At 43.5% G+C, this 15,868-nt stretch overlaps 1 protein-coding gene across 2 annotated transcripts in view; it reads left to right on the top strand.

Moving 5' to 3' along the window:
- The window catches only part of OTOA (otoancorin), an 82,151-nt gene that overhangs the window by 26,327 nt on the left and 39,956 nt on the right, over nucleotides 1–15,868 (top strand). Inside the window, exons 12-19 of one of the 2 annotated variants that reach the window (XM_090279218.1) lie at nucleotides 1,467–1,493; nucleotides 5,693–5,816; nucleotides 7,351–7,566; nucleotides 9,693–9,860; nucleotides 10,628–10,768; nucleotides 11,761–11,819; nucleotides 11,983–12,100; nucleotides 13,961–14,034. In XM_090279218.1, the coding sequence (XP_090135344.1) occupies nucleotides 1,467–1,493; nucleotides 5,693–5,816; nucleotides 7,351–7,566; nucleotides 9,693–9,860; nucleotides 10,628–10,768; nucleotides 11,761–11,819; nucleotides 11,983–12,100; nucleotides 13,961–14,034 (927 nt within the window). The remainder of the gene's footprint in view (nucleotides 1–1,466; nucleotides 1,494–5,692; nucleotides 5,817–7,350; nucleotides 7,567–9,692; nucleotides 9,861–10,627; nucleotides 10,769–11,760; nucleotides 11,820–11,982; nucleotides 12,101–13,960; nucleotides 14,035–15,868) is intronic. The other variant, XM_090279219.1, reaches the window with a different exon arrangement.

The following is a 15,868-nucleotide window of genomic DNA, read 5'->3' as shown; positions in this document are numbered from 1 at the left end:
CACCTGACACAGTTCAGTGCTCAAGAAATATTATTATTATTTTTTGTATGTTTTATTGATCATGCTGTTATGTTGTCCCAATTTCTTTTTTCTTTTTTCTTTTGAAGCAGTCAACAACCAGAAGCAATTTATTCATCAGTCCACAAATATATACTGAACACTTACAATGTTTCAGATATGATATGGACTGGGTACATAGTAGTGAAACACCTGATATGAATACTGATCTTACAGAGTTTATAATCTAGTGAGAGTGACAGACTTTAAACACATTAATCACAATTATGGAAAATAGTACAGAATAAAATACATTGTGTTATGGTTATGCATATAATGTCTGAAGTAATTTGGGGGTACAACAAGTAATCTTCATAAGAGCTAAAAAGACTAAGAGTGGAAAAATTCTAGTATTGAATTAGTTTTAGTTTTTTTTATATGCTTTATTGTTTATGCTATTACAGTTGTCCCAATTTCTTTTCCCTTTATTCCCCTCCACCCACTAACACCCCTCCCTCCAGTTGTCCCCCCTCTTAGTCCATGCCCATTGGTTGTGCATATAGTTCTTCTCAACATCTTCCTGTCTATTCCACTCCCTCCTACTATGCTTCTTAGTTCTTGTACCATCTTCCTCCCTTTCCCCCCTTCCCCCTCCCCACTGACCACCCCCCAAAATGTTCCCCATACCTATAATTCTTTTCCCACTCTCATTGCCTACTTAGTTTGCCTTTGTTTTGATTCCCTAGCTTCTGTTATTGGTTGTTGTGATACAGTTTTCATTTTAATGTTCATAGTTTTGATCCTCTTTCTCCTAAACAAGTGCCTTTAACATTTCCTATAACAGTGGTTTGGATGTGATGAACTCCTTCAGTTTTACTTTGTCCTGGAAGCACTTTCTCTGCCCTTCTATTGTGAATGACAGCTTTGCTGGATAGAGTAATCATGGTTGTAGGTTTTTGCTTTTCATTACTTTGATTATTTATTGCCAGTCCCTTCTTGCCTGCAGGGTTTCTTTTGAGAAATCAGCTGATGAGCTTAATTGGGACCCTTTTGTGTATAATTCATTCTTCTCTCTTGCTGCTTTTAAGATTTTCTCTTCATCCTTAATTTTTGACATTTTGATTATAATGTGTCTTGGTGTGGTTCTCCCTGGGTCCAGTTGTTTTGAACTCTCTGTGTTTCCTGGACCTGTAAGTCTATTTCCTTCCCCAAGTTAGGGAAGTTCTTCTTCATTACTTTTTCACATAATTTTTCAATTTCTAGTTCTTCTTCTTCACCTTCTGGCAGCCCTATGATTCAGGTGTTGGTCCGATAAGTTTCTGAGCCTCTCCTCATTTTCCTCACTCTTGTTTCCTCTTTCAGCACTAGTTGACTTTTTGTTCCTTCCCTATGTTCTGATTTGTTGATTTGATCCCTGGTTTTCTTGCCCTCACCACTAGTTTCATATGTGTTTTTGTTCATTTCAGTAGGACTAGCCTTCATTCCTTCCCCGTCTTGTTTAAGATCTGCTGTTAGATCTGTAAGCATTTTTATAACCAAAGCTCTGAACTGAGCCTCAGAAAGATTTCCTATCTGCTGCTTCATTAGATTAGATATTTGCTGTCTGGTCAGCTGTGTTACTGGGATCTCTATCATGATCTGTGCAATCCTGACAGTTTTGTGTTTACCTTTGCTTCCTAGGCAGGGCTGTCACACCCCCTATGCTGTAGGGTGCAGAGCCCCGTGCACTTGTCACAACTGGGTGACCCTTCTCACCATGCTGTGGCGTTTTCTGCTGGGGGGTGGGGGTCCAAGATGGATTCCTGCCATTCACTCTCTGCTGAGAGACCGGGAGCCTCCTCCTCCGTCCCCACCCCCTCTGGACCTCACAGTCCAAGGCAATGGAGGTCTGCCTTCCCTGGCTTTGGAATTGCAAGCTGACGGGTTTGGTCTGCAGCCGGGGGTGCTCCCCAGGCGTTTCTCGCCTCCCCCCAAATACCGGTGTCTGTGCTTACCACTGTCCTGCCTCCGTCGCTGCTGCTGCTGGGGACAGCACAACTTGAACTCTCCTCCCAGGCTTCTCCCCTCCTACCTCTCCTGACAAGCACCACTTCTTTATAACTTCATATGTTGGACTTACATTAATTTTCTGGAACTTCTAGCTATTTTTGGTTTTGCAGTAGTTGTATTTCTTCTTAGTTGTGGAGGGAGACAGAGTGTGTCAGTCTAGGCCTCCATCTTGGCCAGAAATCTCCTGTGTTTGTTTGCTTCCATGTCCCAGGGAGAGCTGTTGCTCTTACTATATTGTAAGGGGCGAAGCCTTAGGTATTCATCAGTATCGGGTGACCCGTTTTACCACACTGTGGCACTGTATGAGGGGGAGGTGTCTGAGAAGGAACAATGCCACTTGCCCAGCACTCACCCCTTTTCCAGGCACCTCCCACTTCTGCACCAGACTGGTGGTCCTCTAGCTGCTTCCCTGGCCATCGTTCCAAGCGTGGGTGGGTCTGCAGATGTTCTAGGTCTGTGGGGGCCCTTTAAAAAAGTGGACTTTGCCGAGAGACCAGCAGTTTCTGCTTCCGTTCCAACCCCCACTGGTTTGCACAGTCAAAAGCAATGAGGCTTGATTTTCCCCGGTGCTGGGACAGTGAGCTGTGAAGTCTGGAGAGGAGCTGGGAATGCTCCCCAGGTGTCCCTCCTGACTTTTAAAACGTGTAACTGCGCTTTCTGCCAGTCTGCTGCTGTTGCTGCTGCTGCCACCACCACACTGTGTTCTCTTTGCCCCGGCTCTGCCCCTCCTACCTGTCTGGATGAGTATTTCTTCTTTAAATCTTTGTTTGCTGGACTTCCATGCACTTTGATTTTCTGGAACTTCTGGTTGTCTCTAGTTTTGAGGTAGTTGTATTCCTTCTTAGTTGTGGAGGGAGACACAGCATGTCTGTCTATGCCTCCATCTTGGCCAGATGTCCTGTTGTCCCAATTTCTTATCCCTTTGCTCCCCTCTGTCCAGCAGCCCCCTTCCCTCCAGCATTCCTACCTCCCTTAGTTCATGTCCATGGGTCGTGCATATAAGGTTTTTGGCTTCTCCATTTCCTTTACTATTCTTAACATCCCCTGTCTATTCTGCACCCTCCTACTATGCTTCTTAATCCCTACACAATTTCCCTCCTTCCCCCTTCTTCCCCCTCACAGCTGATAACCCTCCCCATGTGCCCCATAGCTATGATTCTGTTCCCACTCTGGTTGTCTGCATAGTTTGTTTGTTTTTATTTTTTAGATTCTGTTGCTGATAGTTGTGATTTTGATGTCATTTTAATGTTCATAGTTTAGATCTTCTTTTTCTTAAATAAGACCCTTTATCTTTTCATATAGTAATGGCTTGGTGATGATGAACTCCTTCAGCTTTAACTTGTCTGGGAAGCACTTTATCTGCCCTTCCATTCTAAATGATAGCTTGCTGGGTAGAGTCGTCTTGGTTGTAGGTCCTTGCTTTTCATCACATTGAATACTTCTTGCCAGTCCCTTCTTGCCTGCAAAATTTCTTTTGAGAAATCAGTTGATAGTCTTATAGGAACCCCTTTGTAGTAACTCTCTTCTTTTCTCTTGCTGCTTATAAGATTCTCTCTTTATCCTTAAACTTTAGCATTTTAATTATTATGTGTCTTGGTGTGGTCCTCCCTGGGTTTAGTTGTTTGGGGCTCTCTGTGCTTCCTGGACCTGTTTGTCTATTTTCTTCTTCAAATTAGGGTAGTTTTCCTTAATTATTTTTTTACATAAGCTTTCAGTTTCTTACTCTTCCTCTTTTCCTTCTGGCACCCCTATGATTTGGATGTTGGCACATTTAAAGCTATTCCAGAGGTTTCTAAGCCTCTCCTCATTTTTTTCAATTCTTGTTTCTTCCTTCTGTACTGATTGACTATTTTATTTCTTCCTTATGTTCCAATTTGTTGCTTTGAACCCTGGTTTCCATTCCTTTGCCACTACTTTGTGTGGGTTTTCCTTCACTTTACTTAGTGTAGCCTTCATTTCTACCCTGTCATGCTTACTCTTTTCTGTCAAGTCTGTGAGCATCTTTATCACCAGTATTTTAAACTGTGTGTCTGCTTGGTTGGCTATCTCCTCATCGCTTAGTTCTCCCACTGGAACCTTGATCTGCACCCTTCTTTTGGGCTGTACTTCTCTGTTTCCACATCTCGACAGCTTTCTGTGTTTGCCTCTGTGTCTTAGGTAGAGCTGTTGTACCTGTTGTAAGGGGCAGAACCTTAGGTATTTGTTAGTGCTAGTGACGCATTTCACCATGTTGTGGTGCTGTATGTGTGAGAGGGGCCTGAGAGAGAATAGTGCTGCTTTCCCCACACTTGGCCCTTTTGAGACCAGTAGTTTCTTCCTCTTCCCCAATCCCCCACTGGTTTTCACAGTCAGAAACCATGTGGCTCTATGTTCCCCAGTGATGGAACTGCAAACTGCATGGTCTGGTCTTGGACTGTGATCAGTCTGGTTTGGGTCTGGGATCACTTCCCAGGTTTAAAATGTATGACTGAGCTTTTGCCATGGCTACATTCCCTGTTCCACTGCCATTGCCACCAGCCCCACAGCCACTGCTGTAGCACCATAACTTGTTCTTTCTGTCCCAGCTCCACCCCTCCTACCTTTCTGGCTGAATATTTCTTCTTTATTTTTGTTTGTTGAGCTTCCATGTAATTTTGATTTTCTGGATTTTCTGTTTATTTTTTATTTTTGAAGTGGTTGTGAATTCCTTTTTAGTTCTGAGGGAGATGCAACCTACACCTACACCTTGGCCAGAAGTCCAAGAAGCAGTATTCTTAATGTGGTTATTTATGCTCAGTGTTCACGTACCCTGAGTCATCTTTTCTCATTAGACACAATTTCGGATACTTTCCCTGAAATGGTTGCTGTCCTGTGAGCATGTCTGAGCATGTCTAAATCTTTCTGAGAGGGTGGAGCCAGGTTGAGCATGGTCAGCTAGGTGGTCCAGCTACGTCAAGTTGAGTAGATATCACACTAATGCTAGGAGCATCCATTAATGAACATGTGCTCAATATCTGCCAGGAAGTATGGTAACCACTTGGTATGCTTATTCTCATTTAACTCTCACAGTACTTTTCCTCATTTCTACATTCATATTTATTATGATGTGCTCTGATTAACATAGCAAACCTCCCCTTTATTAAAGGCTCTGACAGGCTGGCCTACTCTGTGGAGTAGTCAGGAGTGCACACTGCACAACTGTGTGCAGCAACCTAGCAAAGAAGTTAACTAACTTGCTGGAGATCCCATAGAGTTGGTCTTCAAGCTCCCATTGGCCTGAAGCTATGCTCTTAACCGCTGCGTATAGTGCTCCCAGCTGGACCAGGGTTCAAATCCTACTTCTGTCCCTACACTGTTCTGTCTTTTGTCTTTTCCTTTCTTTTCAAAAACATTATCATCTGGGTGTATAGGTTGTAAAGCTTCCTGGATATGAATCTCTGCCCAGAGACTTCCTTGGTGGGCAAATGCCTCATATCCAGGTGGGAAATGGGGAATTTTCTGTGGCTAACCCAGCACCATGCTTTTCTCACATCCCTGACCACCCCAGGAAGAGAGATGACATAATTGGATGGGTCTAGATTTAAGTCCCAGTTCCATGACTTGTCTTCAGCAAGTCACTTGCCAAGTCACTGCACCCTCTGCAAGAATCCCTTGTTTTCTCACACAGGCTTGGCCTGCTGGTCTGTTTTTATGATGACCTGGAGCTGTTGGATGCCACCATGGCCCAAGTCCTTCTTCACCAGATGATCAAGTGCAGCCGTCTGCAGGGCTTTCAGGCTGGAGTTCAGAAGGTGCAGATGGGAAAGCCACCCTCTCCTCCACACCCTCACTCTTATTAGGGATTTCTGGACCCAAGGGTAGGTAGGATGATGACCATATCCAGCTTGAAACAGCTAGAGGAGCATGAGACCTTCACCCATTGTCCTTTATAAGAATATAAAGGGTGTTAAGTCTGAGAGGTGGGAATTGTTACAGAGCAGGGGGTCTCTCCCAAAATAAATTAATTAATTAATTTTAAAAAATTTAAAAAACGGTGCAGATGGGTAGCACAGCCTGAGCCTTGGTCTCAGTTTTACTAGCCAGAGAAATGGGGAGAACAGTTTGCCCAGAATTTGAGAGAAACATGTAGGGTTAATTCCATGTAAGGTTAATCAGGATCTAGGACCAGCCAGAGCAGAAAAAACACAAAACAGTGTAGAAAAAAGTATGGATAGATGAAAATTTTTTCAGAGCAGCCATATCAAACTTAAAGGTGCATAAAGGTCACCTAGGGCTTTTAAATGCAGATTCTGAGTCAGTAGGTCTGGGTGGGCCCTGAGACTGCATGTTGAACAAGCTCCAGGTGGTGCTGCTGGTCAAAGACCACACTTGGAGAAACACTGCTCTAGTCTGCCGCTTCATTTATGGATACTGAAGTTGAGTTCTAGAGAAGGGGAACCAGGAGCTGGGAGAGCTATTTCTTTTACATCACTCTGCTTCCCTCTAGTGGCCATCTCCATATTGCCTGAAACATTAAAAATGAATACATGTATTCATAGAAATTCAGGTGTTAATACATGAACTGTGTTTGTTTTTTTTCTTTTGTGCAGATGTCACTTTACAATAGGTAGCATGGAAGCAATTGGGGAACATACTTGACTATTGCTAGACAGGCATAGCTTTTACAAAGCGTGAAAACTTTGTAAGACATCATTTTAAATGAAAAATATAGAAAAGTGCACTTCTGTTCATATTACAGTTATGTGAAAACTGTACACTATTGTTTATTTATAAGGTACATATTTATAAAGGCAAAAGAGGTCTTAGAAGCCTATGTACACCCAATGACTAATCATAGCTATTTGTATGAGATAGGGTATTCAGGAGACTTACTTTTTTGTTACTGTTGGAATTACTTTTATATAGATTGTATATTATCATCAGAAACCCCTGGATATTTCATGAAAGGAAATAATCCATATGCACAGTTGTAGAGTTCAAGGTCACAAAAGGAAAACAGATGCTATGAGAGTATAGCGACATTGTGGGTGCAGTGGACAAAATTTCCTTCTGCCATACTTTAAGGTTGATTAGTAACACATTAATATATAAATAAAGCACAAAGTCAATTTGCAGGACATTAAGGTCAAGGCTAGAAGAGGCGGTGATCTCAGTGGGGTGGCTCATTCTGTGGGAAGGCAGGAGTCCTGAAGGTTAGTTCCTTACCCTTTGATTAGGCAGGGTGCGGGAGGGCGTTGTGGAGCCCTTACACACCAAGATGTCAGAGGGAACCACTGCTATCGACCCTCTTGCTATCAACCTCATTCCAGTATGCTCCTCTGCTAGCTCAAAGCCGACCTCCTGGACATTGCCATGGAGAACCAGACCCTCAACGAGACCCTGGGTTCCTTGTCGGATGCAATTGTGGGCTTGCCCCACAGTCAGCTGGAGTCCCTCTCCCCTGAGGCTGTGCATGGTGCCATTTCTACCCTCAACCAGGTGTCAGGCTGGGCCAAGAGCCAGGTCATCATCTTATCTGCCAAATACTTGGCCCACGAGAAGGTTAGTTGGAGCTCTGAACTCTTTTTCATGCCTCAATACCTGAGGGCCAGTCATACACACACAGTAGGGGCACCTAGTCAGTGGGAAGATAGTGCTGAGGACTACTGGGTTCAAATCCTTGTTCTGCCATTACTAGCTGGACAGTTGCTGCCTCGGACAATTGGCTTAACTTCTCTGCCTTGGTTTCCCTATATGTAAGATAATATGGGTAACACTAGCATCTATTCCATCAGATGGCTACAAGGATTATGTAGTTAGCACACAGGAAGACATTGAAACATCACATGACCTTGAGTGTGCCCTCTCCTTGAGCTGTTGAGCCAAGTGTGGGATTTATCCCAGGACTTCATTGCTAGTTGTTGAGGCTGATAACACATCCATTCTCCTGGGATCAGAGATAATGCTATTTTGTTCCAGTCTTGAGCCTGCACAGAAGAAATTGTCCCCACAGAAGGAGGGATAAAAGAAGGAATTAAGCAAATAGGCTCTGAAACCAGATGCCCTTGGTTCAATCCCAAGCTCTGTCTCCTGTATGCAACCTTGGCAATATAAAAGAACATGTATTTAGTTTATGCTCTAGCTGCTCCTGGGGTGGAAAATGGGCCTTTTTCTTGGGGTATTAGTCTCTAGGCTCCAGAGATTTGAGCTCTAAACATTTTGGGTTCTGCTCTTTTAGTTCACACTCATAGCCACTTCCCAGGAAGCAAACGCACATGAGGATTGGATTGGGACCAATTCCAATATGACAACAAAAATTTATTAAGCACTTACTGTATACCAGGTTCTGTTCTAAGTGAGTTAATCGTTTAATTTCCCTAACAACCCTATGAGGTCAATAGTGTTATAATTTCATTTTCCAGGTCATTCACATGAGGAACAGAGCACATATGGGAGTTGCCAAGGCCACATAAAAGGAACACAGTTGGGATTGAACCTAGGGCAGTGGGTTTCAGAGCCTGATTGCTTAACTACCTCCATCATGGTGCTGTGACCATTGCCCAGTCCATGCTCACTTTCTGACTCCAGACCAAGGTTAACCCATTCATCTTGTCCCTTCTAGCCTTGTGGTGACTTTAGTTTATAGGCTTGGCAGCCCTTCCCTGTTTTGATTGGGGCCATCTGGGTTAACCGGGCCACTTCTTTGTGAATTTGATATTAAGGAGCTGAGGGAGACTGTGTTGTTCCCTCCCAGCCCTGGACAAAGTGGCTTGTCTCTTTCCTAGTATCCACTTCTGCCTATAATAGGGCAAGATAACCTTTACTAAGAAGCCAAGAGCTTGAAAGTCTTGCCATCTTTGGGAAAAGTAAGAGACTATCCATTTTATAGAGCCAAACTAAGGGAAACTACTCAACTATATTTTTGTAGAACCAAGGAATGTCCATATTTATATGGGAAACCATGTAGCATCTTCACTCCAAAGGAGGAGGAGAAAACATGTATAATTTCTGACAGGCTGCCAGCTACAGTCATATTTTCATAAAATACCAGACTCATAGCCTGAAACATATCTTTAGTTCAACTCAGAATTTCTACATGTAGTTAAATGGGCATGGGGCTTTGCTTGTCAGATGTTTGTCCGGTGATGTAATGAGAACCATGGGCTGCCTCAAGGCACTGTAAGAGGGGTCAGGACTGAGTGAACTGGGAGCTCCAGGACCTACCCAAGGGGTAATTGCCCACCATTCTCGCCCATTCCATCATTGCCAATGTGGGCTCATATCACCTGAGGTTGTCTCTTAAAAAAAAGAGAGAGAGAGAGAGAGAGAGAGAGAAATCTGGGTGTTTATAGAAATACACCATATTTTTAAAATGTTGAAAGCTAGTTCAAATTAAACATGAAACTAGCCCTTTGCCTGGCCAGCTGTGGTGCATGGACCACTGCTTTTGGATATTTGTGCTGTGGCCTCAGGCAGCAAATTACTTCCCCCAGTGGAGCAGTTAACACTTGTGTCCTGATTTGATATTTAATTCTCTTAGCTGATAGAAGGAAGGAAGGTCTGGGAGGGCAGCATGTGTCTTGTTCATATGCCCATCCTGATACCTGGCATGCAGTGGGCCTGGTAAGTGCCCCTGAGGTGAAAGGTCACAGCAGAGCCTCACCACCCAATGGCTGGTCCTCACCCAGGTGCTGTCTTTCCACAACGTCAGTCAGATGGGAGTGCTGTTGGCTGGGGTCAGCACCCAGGCCTTCTACAGCATGGAGCGCAGAGACCTCGAGCAGGTCCTGAGAAGCACCATCTCTTTGCATGTGTCTGATCTGTCACCTGTCCAGCAGCAAGGTGTCCTCAGCAAGGTGAGAGGGAGTTGTCTGGTCCTCAGCCACGTGGCTCACAGAGTGTGTGGCTTTGGAGTTCTGTGTTTGGGCTGTGACTTTGAGATGTTGACTCAGGGCTGGAGTAGCTCAGCCTTCAGTGAGGGGGTGTTCTGAGCCTGGAGAATGTCTTCTTCTGAAGCCCATCTTCCCTTCTTTCCAGAAAGAGCCCTTGGGGTCATGTTATATTTCTTTCCAGACCCCAGTGCTCTCCATAGTGAATCAAATCTGGAAAACTTTTCTTAAATTAGGCTCTTGAAATAATAATATTTTAAAAGTTTAGTTTTCCAATCTAAGTATGAATTCTGAAGTTCCTGGAGTGCTTCAGAAAGTCCCTTCCATGGTTCAAAGTCATGCCACATTCCTCTTTCCCCTTTGGCAGTGGGTCTTTGCAGCAACCTATTCCCTCAATCTTGCCTTTTCCAATTGCAAAATCTGTTAAGAAACTAAACACAAGGGGTTTGGCCTCAAACAGCAATACCTTGCAGACAGTAGTAGCACATATGGTTAAAATAAAGAGCTTAGGTTTTGAAATAAGACAGACTTTGCTTGAGTCTCACTTAGCAACCAATTCTCATTAAGCCTCAGTTTCCTTAGCTGTCAAATGAGGATAATGATAGTTTCCACTTCACTGGACAGATCTAATGGATTTTATTGCCCAGGAAGCACTTGACACAGTGCCTGGCCTTTACCTAAAGCTTGGTGCACCACCTGCAAGGCTGTGAGTATGTTTTTCTCACTTTTGGCAGATTATTGAAGCAGGAGATGCCACCTCCAGTATTTTGGAAATACAAGGGGCTTTCTTTAAGGAAGTATCTCTCTTCGATTTAAGGAGGGTACCTGGATTCAACTCTACTGTCCTAAAGGAGAAGGAGCTTCGGAGGAGCCAGGTATGACACTGAGGGTTCTGACACTAATTCGCAAGTGTATATGAGGGGTTTTTTCCCCACACCAACAAGGACTTCTCTGACGTAGTTGGGGAGATCCTACAATTCAACCCAATTCTGATACTACCTACATGGAGTAGCATCAGATCCCCCAGGTTAAGGGCTCAGTCCTAAAAGACTGTCCTCACTTCATATGTCAGTTGTAAGTCCAGATTGTCACCTGTGCTTCTGTCTGACTGATTATAGATAGGATGTTCCAATGATGCCCTCCTTGGGTTTGATTAACTTGCTACAGCAGCTCATAGAACTCAGAAGAACATTTTACTCACTAGATTACTGGTTTATTATGAGAGAATATAACTCAGGAACAGCCAGAAGAAAGAGATGCATAGAGAAGGCACAGGAAAAGGGTGTGGAGCTTCCATGTCCTTTCCCAGTGTGACTGTCCCCAAATCTCCGCATGTTCACCAAACTGGAAGCTCTCAGAGTCCTGTCATGGGCCATTGTCAATTGATTGAGTTTTCAGCCCCACCCTCTCCCTGGAGATCAGGGGTTGGACCTGAAAGTTCCTACCTTCTAATCACATAATTGGCCTCACTGGCCTGTCCTTGTCTATTCATCCATCTCATCTGCTTTTGCTTCCTGGGATGTCGAGTGTCCAGGAACTACCAGGTGGGAATGGAAATAGGGGCTGCAGAGGCTCCTCAACTGGGCAGTGGCTTCATACAGCATAGGAAGTACTGAGAAGCTAGCTCCTCATTCACCTCCTATAGCATAGAGAATGGCTGGGTGTGAGAGCATGGGTTCTGTAAGTGCTCTGCCACCAGTTCAAATCCCAGCTCTGCCACTTAGCAGTTGTGTGGTCCTGGGCAAGTAACAGAGCCTGGTAAGCCTCTATTTTTCCATATGTAAAATGGGATTGTGTGCCTTGCTCATAGGGCTCTGCACAGTGACTGAGTGTTCCATCAACACTGGTCATCATTCTCTTCCCTCAGGCCTTGTTCCTGTATGAGCTTCTGTCAAAGACCACCAGAAGGCCCGAGGAGCTCCTGAGGTAGAAGACTGTAACTCTGTCTGGGGGCTGATGAGCTCTTTTGGAACCTGATTTCCCAGCAGGGAGAATTGGTAGCCTATGTCAGATCAGTTCTGCCTTCTTTCTCCTCCTTTCTTGTATTACCCAACCCTTTCTTCTCCCTGCCCCTGGTCTTGTTTTCTAGTACAGGGCAGCTGGTCAAAGGTGTGATGTGTTCCCACATTGATGACCTCAGTGCTGACTCCTTCTTGGCCCATTTCCAGTATTTTGAGAACAACCTCTCTCTACTTTCACCGTACCAGGTACATTCTTGCTTCTGTTTCTCTCTTCCTACCTTAGTTACTGACCATGCCTTGACTGTTGTCTTAAGATTTTCATGCCAGGATTATTTTGATCAAGTGATGATGTAGGGCCAGATATTGAGCCAGGCTTTCTCCAGCTTCTTTCTTAAATGCTCCAAATACCCATGTCTTCACAGCCAGAGTTTCCACAGCTTGGTTATTCTGTACTCTCACTGGAACCTTAAAATACAGTTGGAAGGTACAGAATTTTTCATGTTCATAATTATGTTCTCCTGAGACTGAAGGCCATTCCTTCATCCAGCATTCTTATCCTTTCAAGGGATGGCCAGGAACAGAACACTCTTCTAAGATTGTTTTCTTTTTCAATTAAAACTTCATTTTCCAAATTGTTATGGACACTCTTGAACACATTGGGAAGATCAGAGGCAGGAAGGCTTGAGTTGTTCATTTGCTATAAAGTTTCACTTTTGCTAGATGAGTAGATTCTAAAGCTCTGCTGTACAACATAGTACCTACAGTTAATGATGTGGTTTTGTGCACTTCAGAATTTAAGAGAGTAGATCTCATGTTACATGATCTTCTCACACAAACAAAAACAAAAGGACACAAGGAAACAAGTTTGGGAAGTATTGGGCATGTCTATAACCTTGATTGAGGTCATCATATCACGGGCATTTGCATATGTCCAAACTCATCAAATTGTACATATTAAATACAGTATAGTTCTTTTATATCAATTATACCACAATTAAACTGTTAAAAAGATACAGATTGCAGAGTCCCATTTGCAGACTCTCAGAGCAGGTCTGGGGTGATGCTCTATAGTTTACATTTCTAACCAATTGCCTGATGAGAATCATTGAACTATACGAAAAGCCTCACCCAAGTAGGGAAGGAAGTCAATAACTGATCCAGTGGATGGAGGAAGACCTACATGTTCAAGCAGGAACAGTTGCCCCAACAAAACTCCTTACCTGGACTCTCCTCAATTCTTAGAATCTTTAAGTACCAGTTCATTAGAAAATTTGCCTGTTTTGTTTATGTTTTTGCTGAAAATATGTAATTATTGTATAAAAAATAGAAAAAAAGTAAAATTTCCCCTAGAACAGAGGTTCTCAAAAGGAGACCATTTGGTCATATCTGGAGACATGTTTGGTTGTTGCACTTGGGGAAGATACTACTGGCACCTAGTGGGTAGAGGACAGGGCTGCTGTTTACCATTCCAGAATGCATTCAACAGCCCCCAAATAAAGGGTTACCCCACCCCAAATGTCAATAGTGCTGAGGCTGAGGATACTGGCTCCAGGGGTAACTACAGGGAAAAGCTGGTTCTTAACTTTGAGAGTTTTTTGTATATAAAACGTATTTACATATAACTTAAAAAGCACAAATAAACTCATAGTGTATATACACTGTTTTGTTTAACCTTATATACAACACATGTGTGTATGTATATAAACTAGGGCATGGACATCATTTCATATTAATATATATAAATCTACCATGTGGAAACAAAATAGTTGCGCACTCTTTGGTTGTATGGGTATACCATAATTTACTTAAGCAATCCCCTACTGAGCAAACAAGATTGTGTTTTCTGGTGCCAGGCACTGTTCAAAGCAGTTATTTAAAAAACTGTGGTGAGCATTCTTATACTTAAGTTTTTTTGTTCATCTTTTTATTGTCTCACTTTCTTCATCCATAAACTGGGCATCATAGTGGTACCTATGCCGTTGGTTGTTCTATTAAATAAATAAGTATATGTAAAGTGCTTTGAACAGTGCCTGGCACCAGAAAGCACAATCTTGCTTGCTCTTATTATTATTTGACTAAATGCCTAGAAATTTTTTAATCTTTCAGGTTAATTGTTTGGCGTGGAAATACTGGGTGGTTTCCAGGTCCTTTATGCAGCCCTTCCTCTTGGCTGTGCTCCCGTAAGTCAACCTCACCCTCCACCCCTTTCTGGCTCAGCAATAGAATTGGTAGGACTCACCCAAGCCAAAGTGCTTCCCTCCCCCAGGGTTTATGTGAGGAATCAGAGGGAGAGTGGAGAGTGCCTTCGACAGTAAAGCCCTTGAGAACCAGGATTTAAATTCCAAGCCCCACATAGATATTTCAGACCCTTGGTTTTTTTTCTTTAAAAACAAAGCCAAAACAACTCAATCTAAGAAGCAGGTCCTGCTGGGCTGGCCTCACAGCTGTGCCCAAGTTCCAGAGGAATCAGGGCTGATATGAGCTGTGGGGATTTTTCCTGGTATGTGTGGGTGCTCAGGCCTGGGGAGCAATCCTGCTTTTAAAATATGATCTGGATACTGTTTCCCTCTTCCTCCTCTTGCCGTTATTGTTTTTATTCATTAAAAAAAGTTTATTGAGTGCTTACTATGAACTGGTTCTTAGAGGTAACTAAATTTTCCCTTTATAAGAACTTACAACCTCATGGGGGAAAATAGACAAGCATGAGGCCAATTATAATATCAAACTGATATTTGGTTGAAAGTGACAGAATCTTAACTCAACTGGCTTAGGTGATAAAAGGCAATTTTGGGTTCAGATAACTGGAAAGTCCAGGGCTGGATTTTAGGCACGGCTAGATCCAGGGGCTAGAATGATGTCATCTTTCTCTTAGCCCAGCTTTCCTCTGTGGGCATCTCTGTCAAGCAGAATCCTTCTCTGTGGTGGCCCCTGGCAGATCCAAGGTCACATCTTCCTGATTTCATATTCAGGCAAAAGAAAGACTTTCTCTTCATTCTTCTCAGTAAGACTTGGGTTGACTCTCATTGGCCTACTTTGGTCCAGTTTGCTCCCCTCAACCCAATCACTGGGTTGGGAGGATGTGTAACTTAGGAGCTAAGAGTGAAATGGGCTCTACCCCAAATCACAATGACTTAGAGTGAAGGGGTGATTCTTCAAGAAAGCCAGGTGCTCTTACCATGGGAAGGGGGAACGGACACTGGGAATAGAGGAGGAACTCTCTTCTTCAGACTGAACTGAATCTTGAAGACTGAGATGGGGTTAGAGAGTTCAAGATGGACACTCCAGGCAGGAGCACAAGGGATGTTCAGTCTAGCAGGCGATAAGGAAAGTGAGGTACTCCAAAGAATGCAAGGTGTGCATCTGCAGAGTAGTTGTTAAAGAGATAGGCCAGAGAAGTAAGGGAAGATCAGATCAGGGAGAGGCTATGTGATACTCTGAGGTGTTTTACCTGTATTCTTGGCACAATTCTCAGATTTATGTTTCAGAAAGATCATCATCTCTGCCCATGTGACAGAATGCAGGGAGCTCAGCTAGAAGGAGGGGGACCGTGAAAGCTTATTTCTATAACCTGGACCTTGGCATGGCTGTCTCCTTCCACTTATGCAACTCTTAGCTCAATTAGCACTGCCTTACCATGGTCTTGCCTGGCTGTCCCTCCATCATTTTCCATTATAGAGCCATTTTATTGTCTTTATTACTTTTATCAGTAGTCAAAATGCCTGTGTTATCCACTAGTTTCAGTGTTTCCTCCTCCCTCCCTCCATCAGGTTTTGTTCATGATTGTAGTTGATCCCCAGCACAGTGCTTGGCATGCAGTAGGTGCTCTGTAGATATCTGCTGAATGAATGAGTGAACAAATGAAGAAATAAATGACAGGGCTACTTCAAATGGAGAGGCAAGAACAGATTTGAGTAGTATTAAGAAGATAACGGTGACATTTGGGGGTCAAGGGGAAAAGGAGCCTGTTATGGCATAGAGGAAGAATATGTTGAATTTGGTTTTTTGAAGCAGTCA

Source organism: Furipterus horrens, unplaced genomic scaffold (genome assembly GCF_987537825.1).
Source record: "Furipterus horrens unplaced genomic scaffold, mFurHor1.1.pri manual_scaffold_5, whole genome shotgun sequence".
Classification (NCBI taxonomy): Eukaryota; Metazoa; Chordata; class Mammalia; order Chiroptera; family Furipteridae; genus Furipterus; species Furipterus horrens.
The sequence above is the reverse complement of the archived record's forward strand: the minus strand, read 5'-3'. Positions and strand labels throughout refer to the sequence as shown.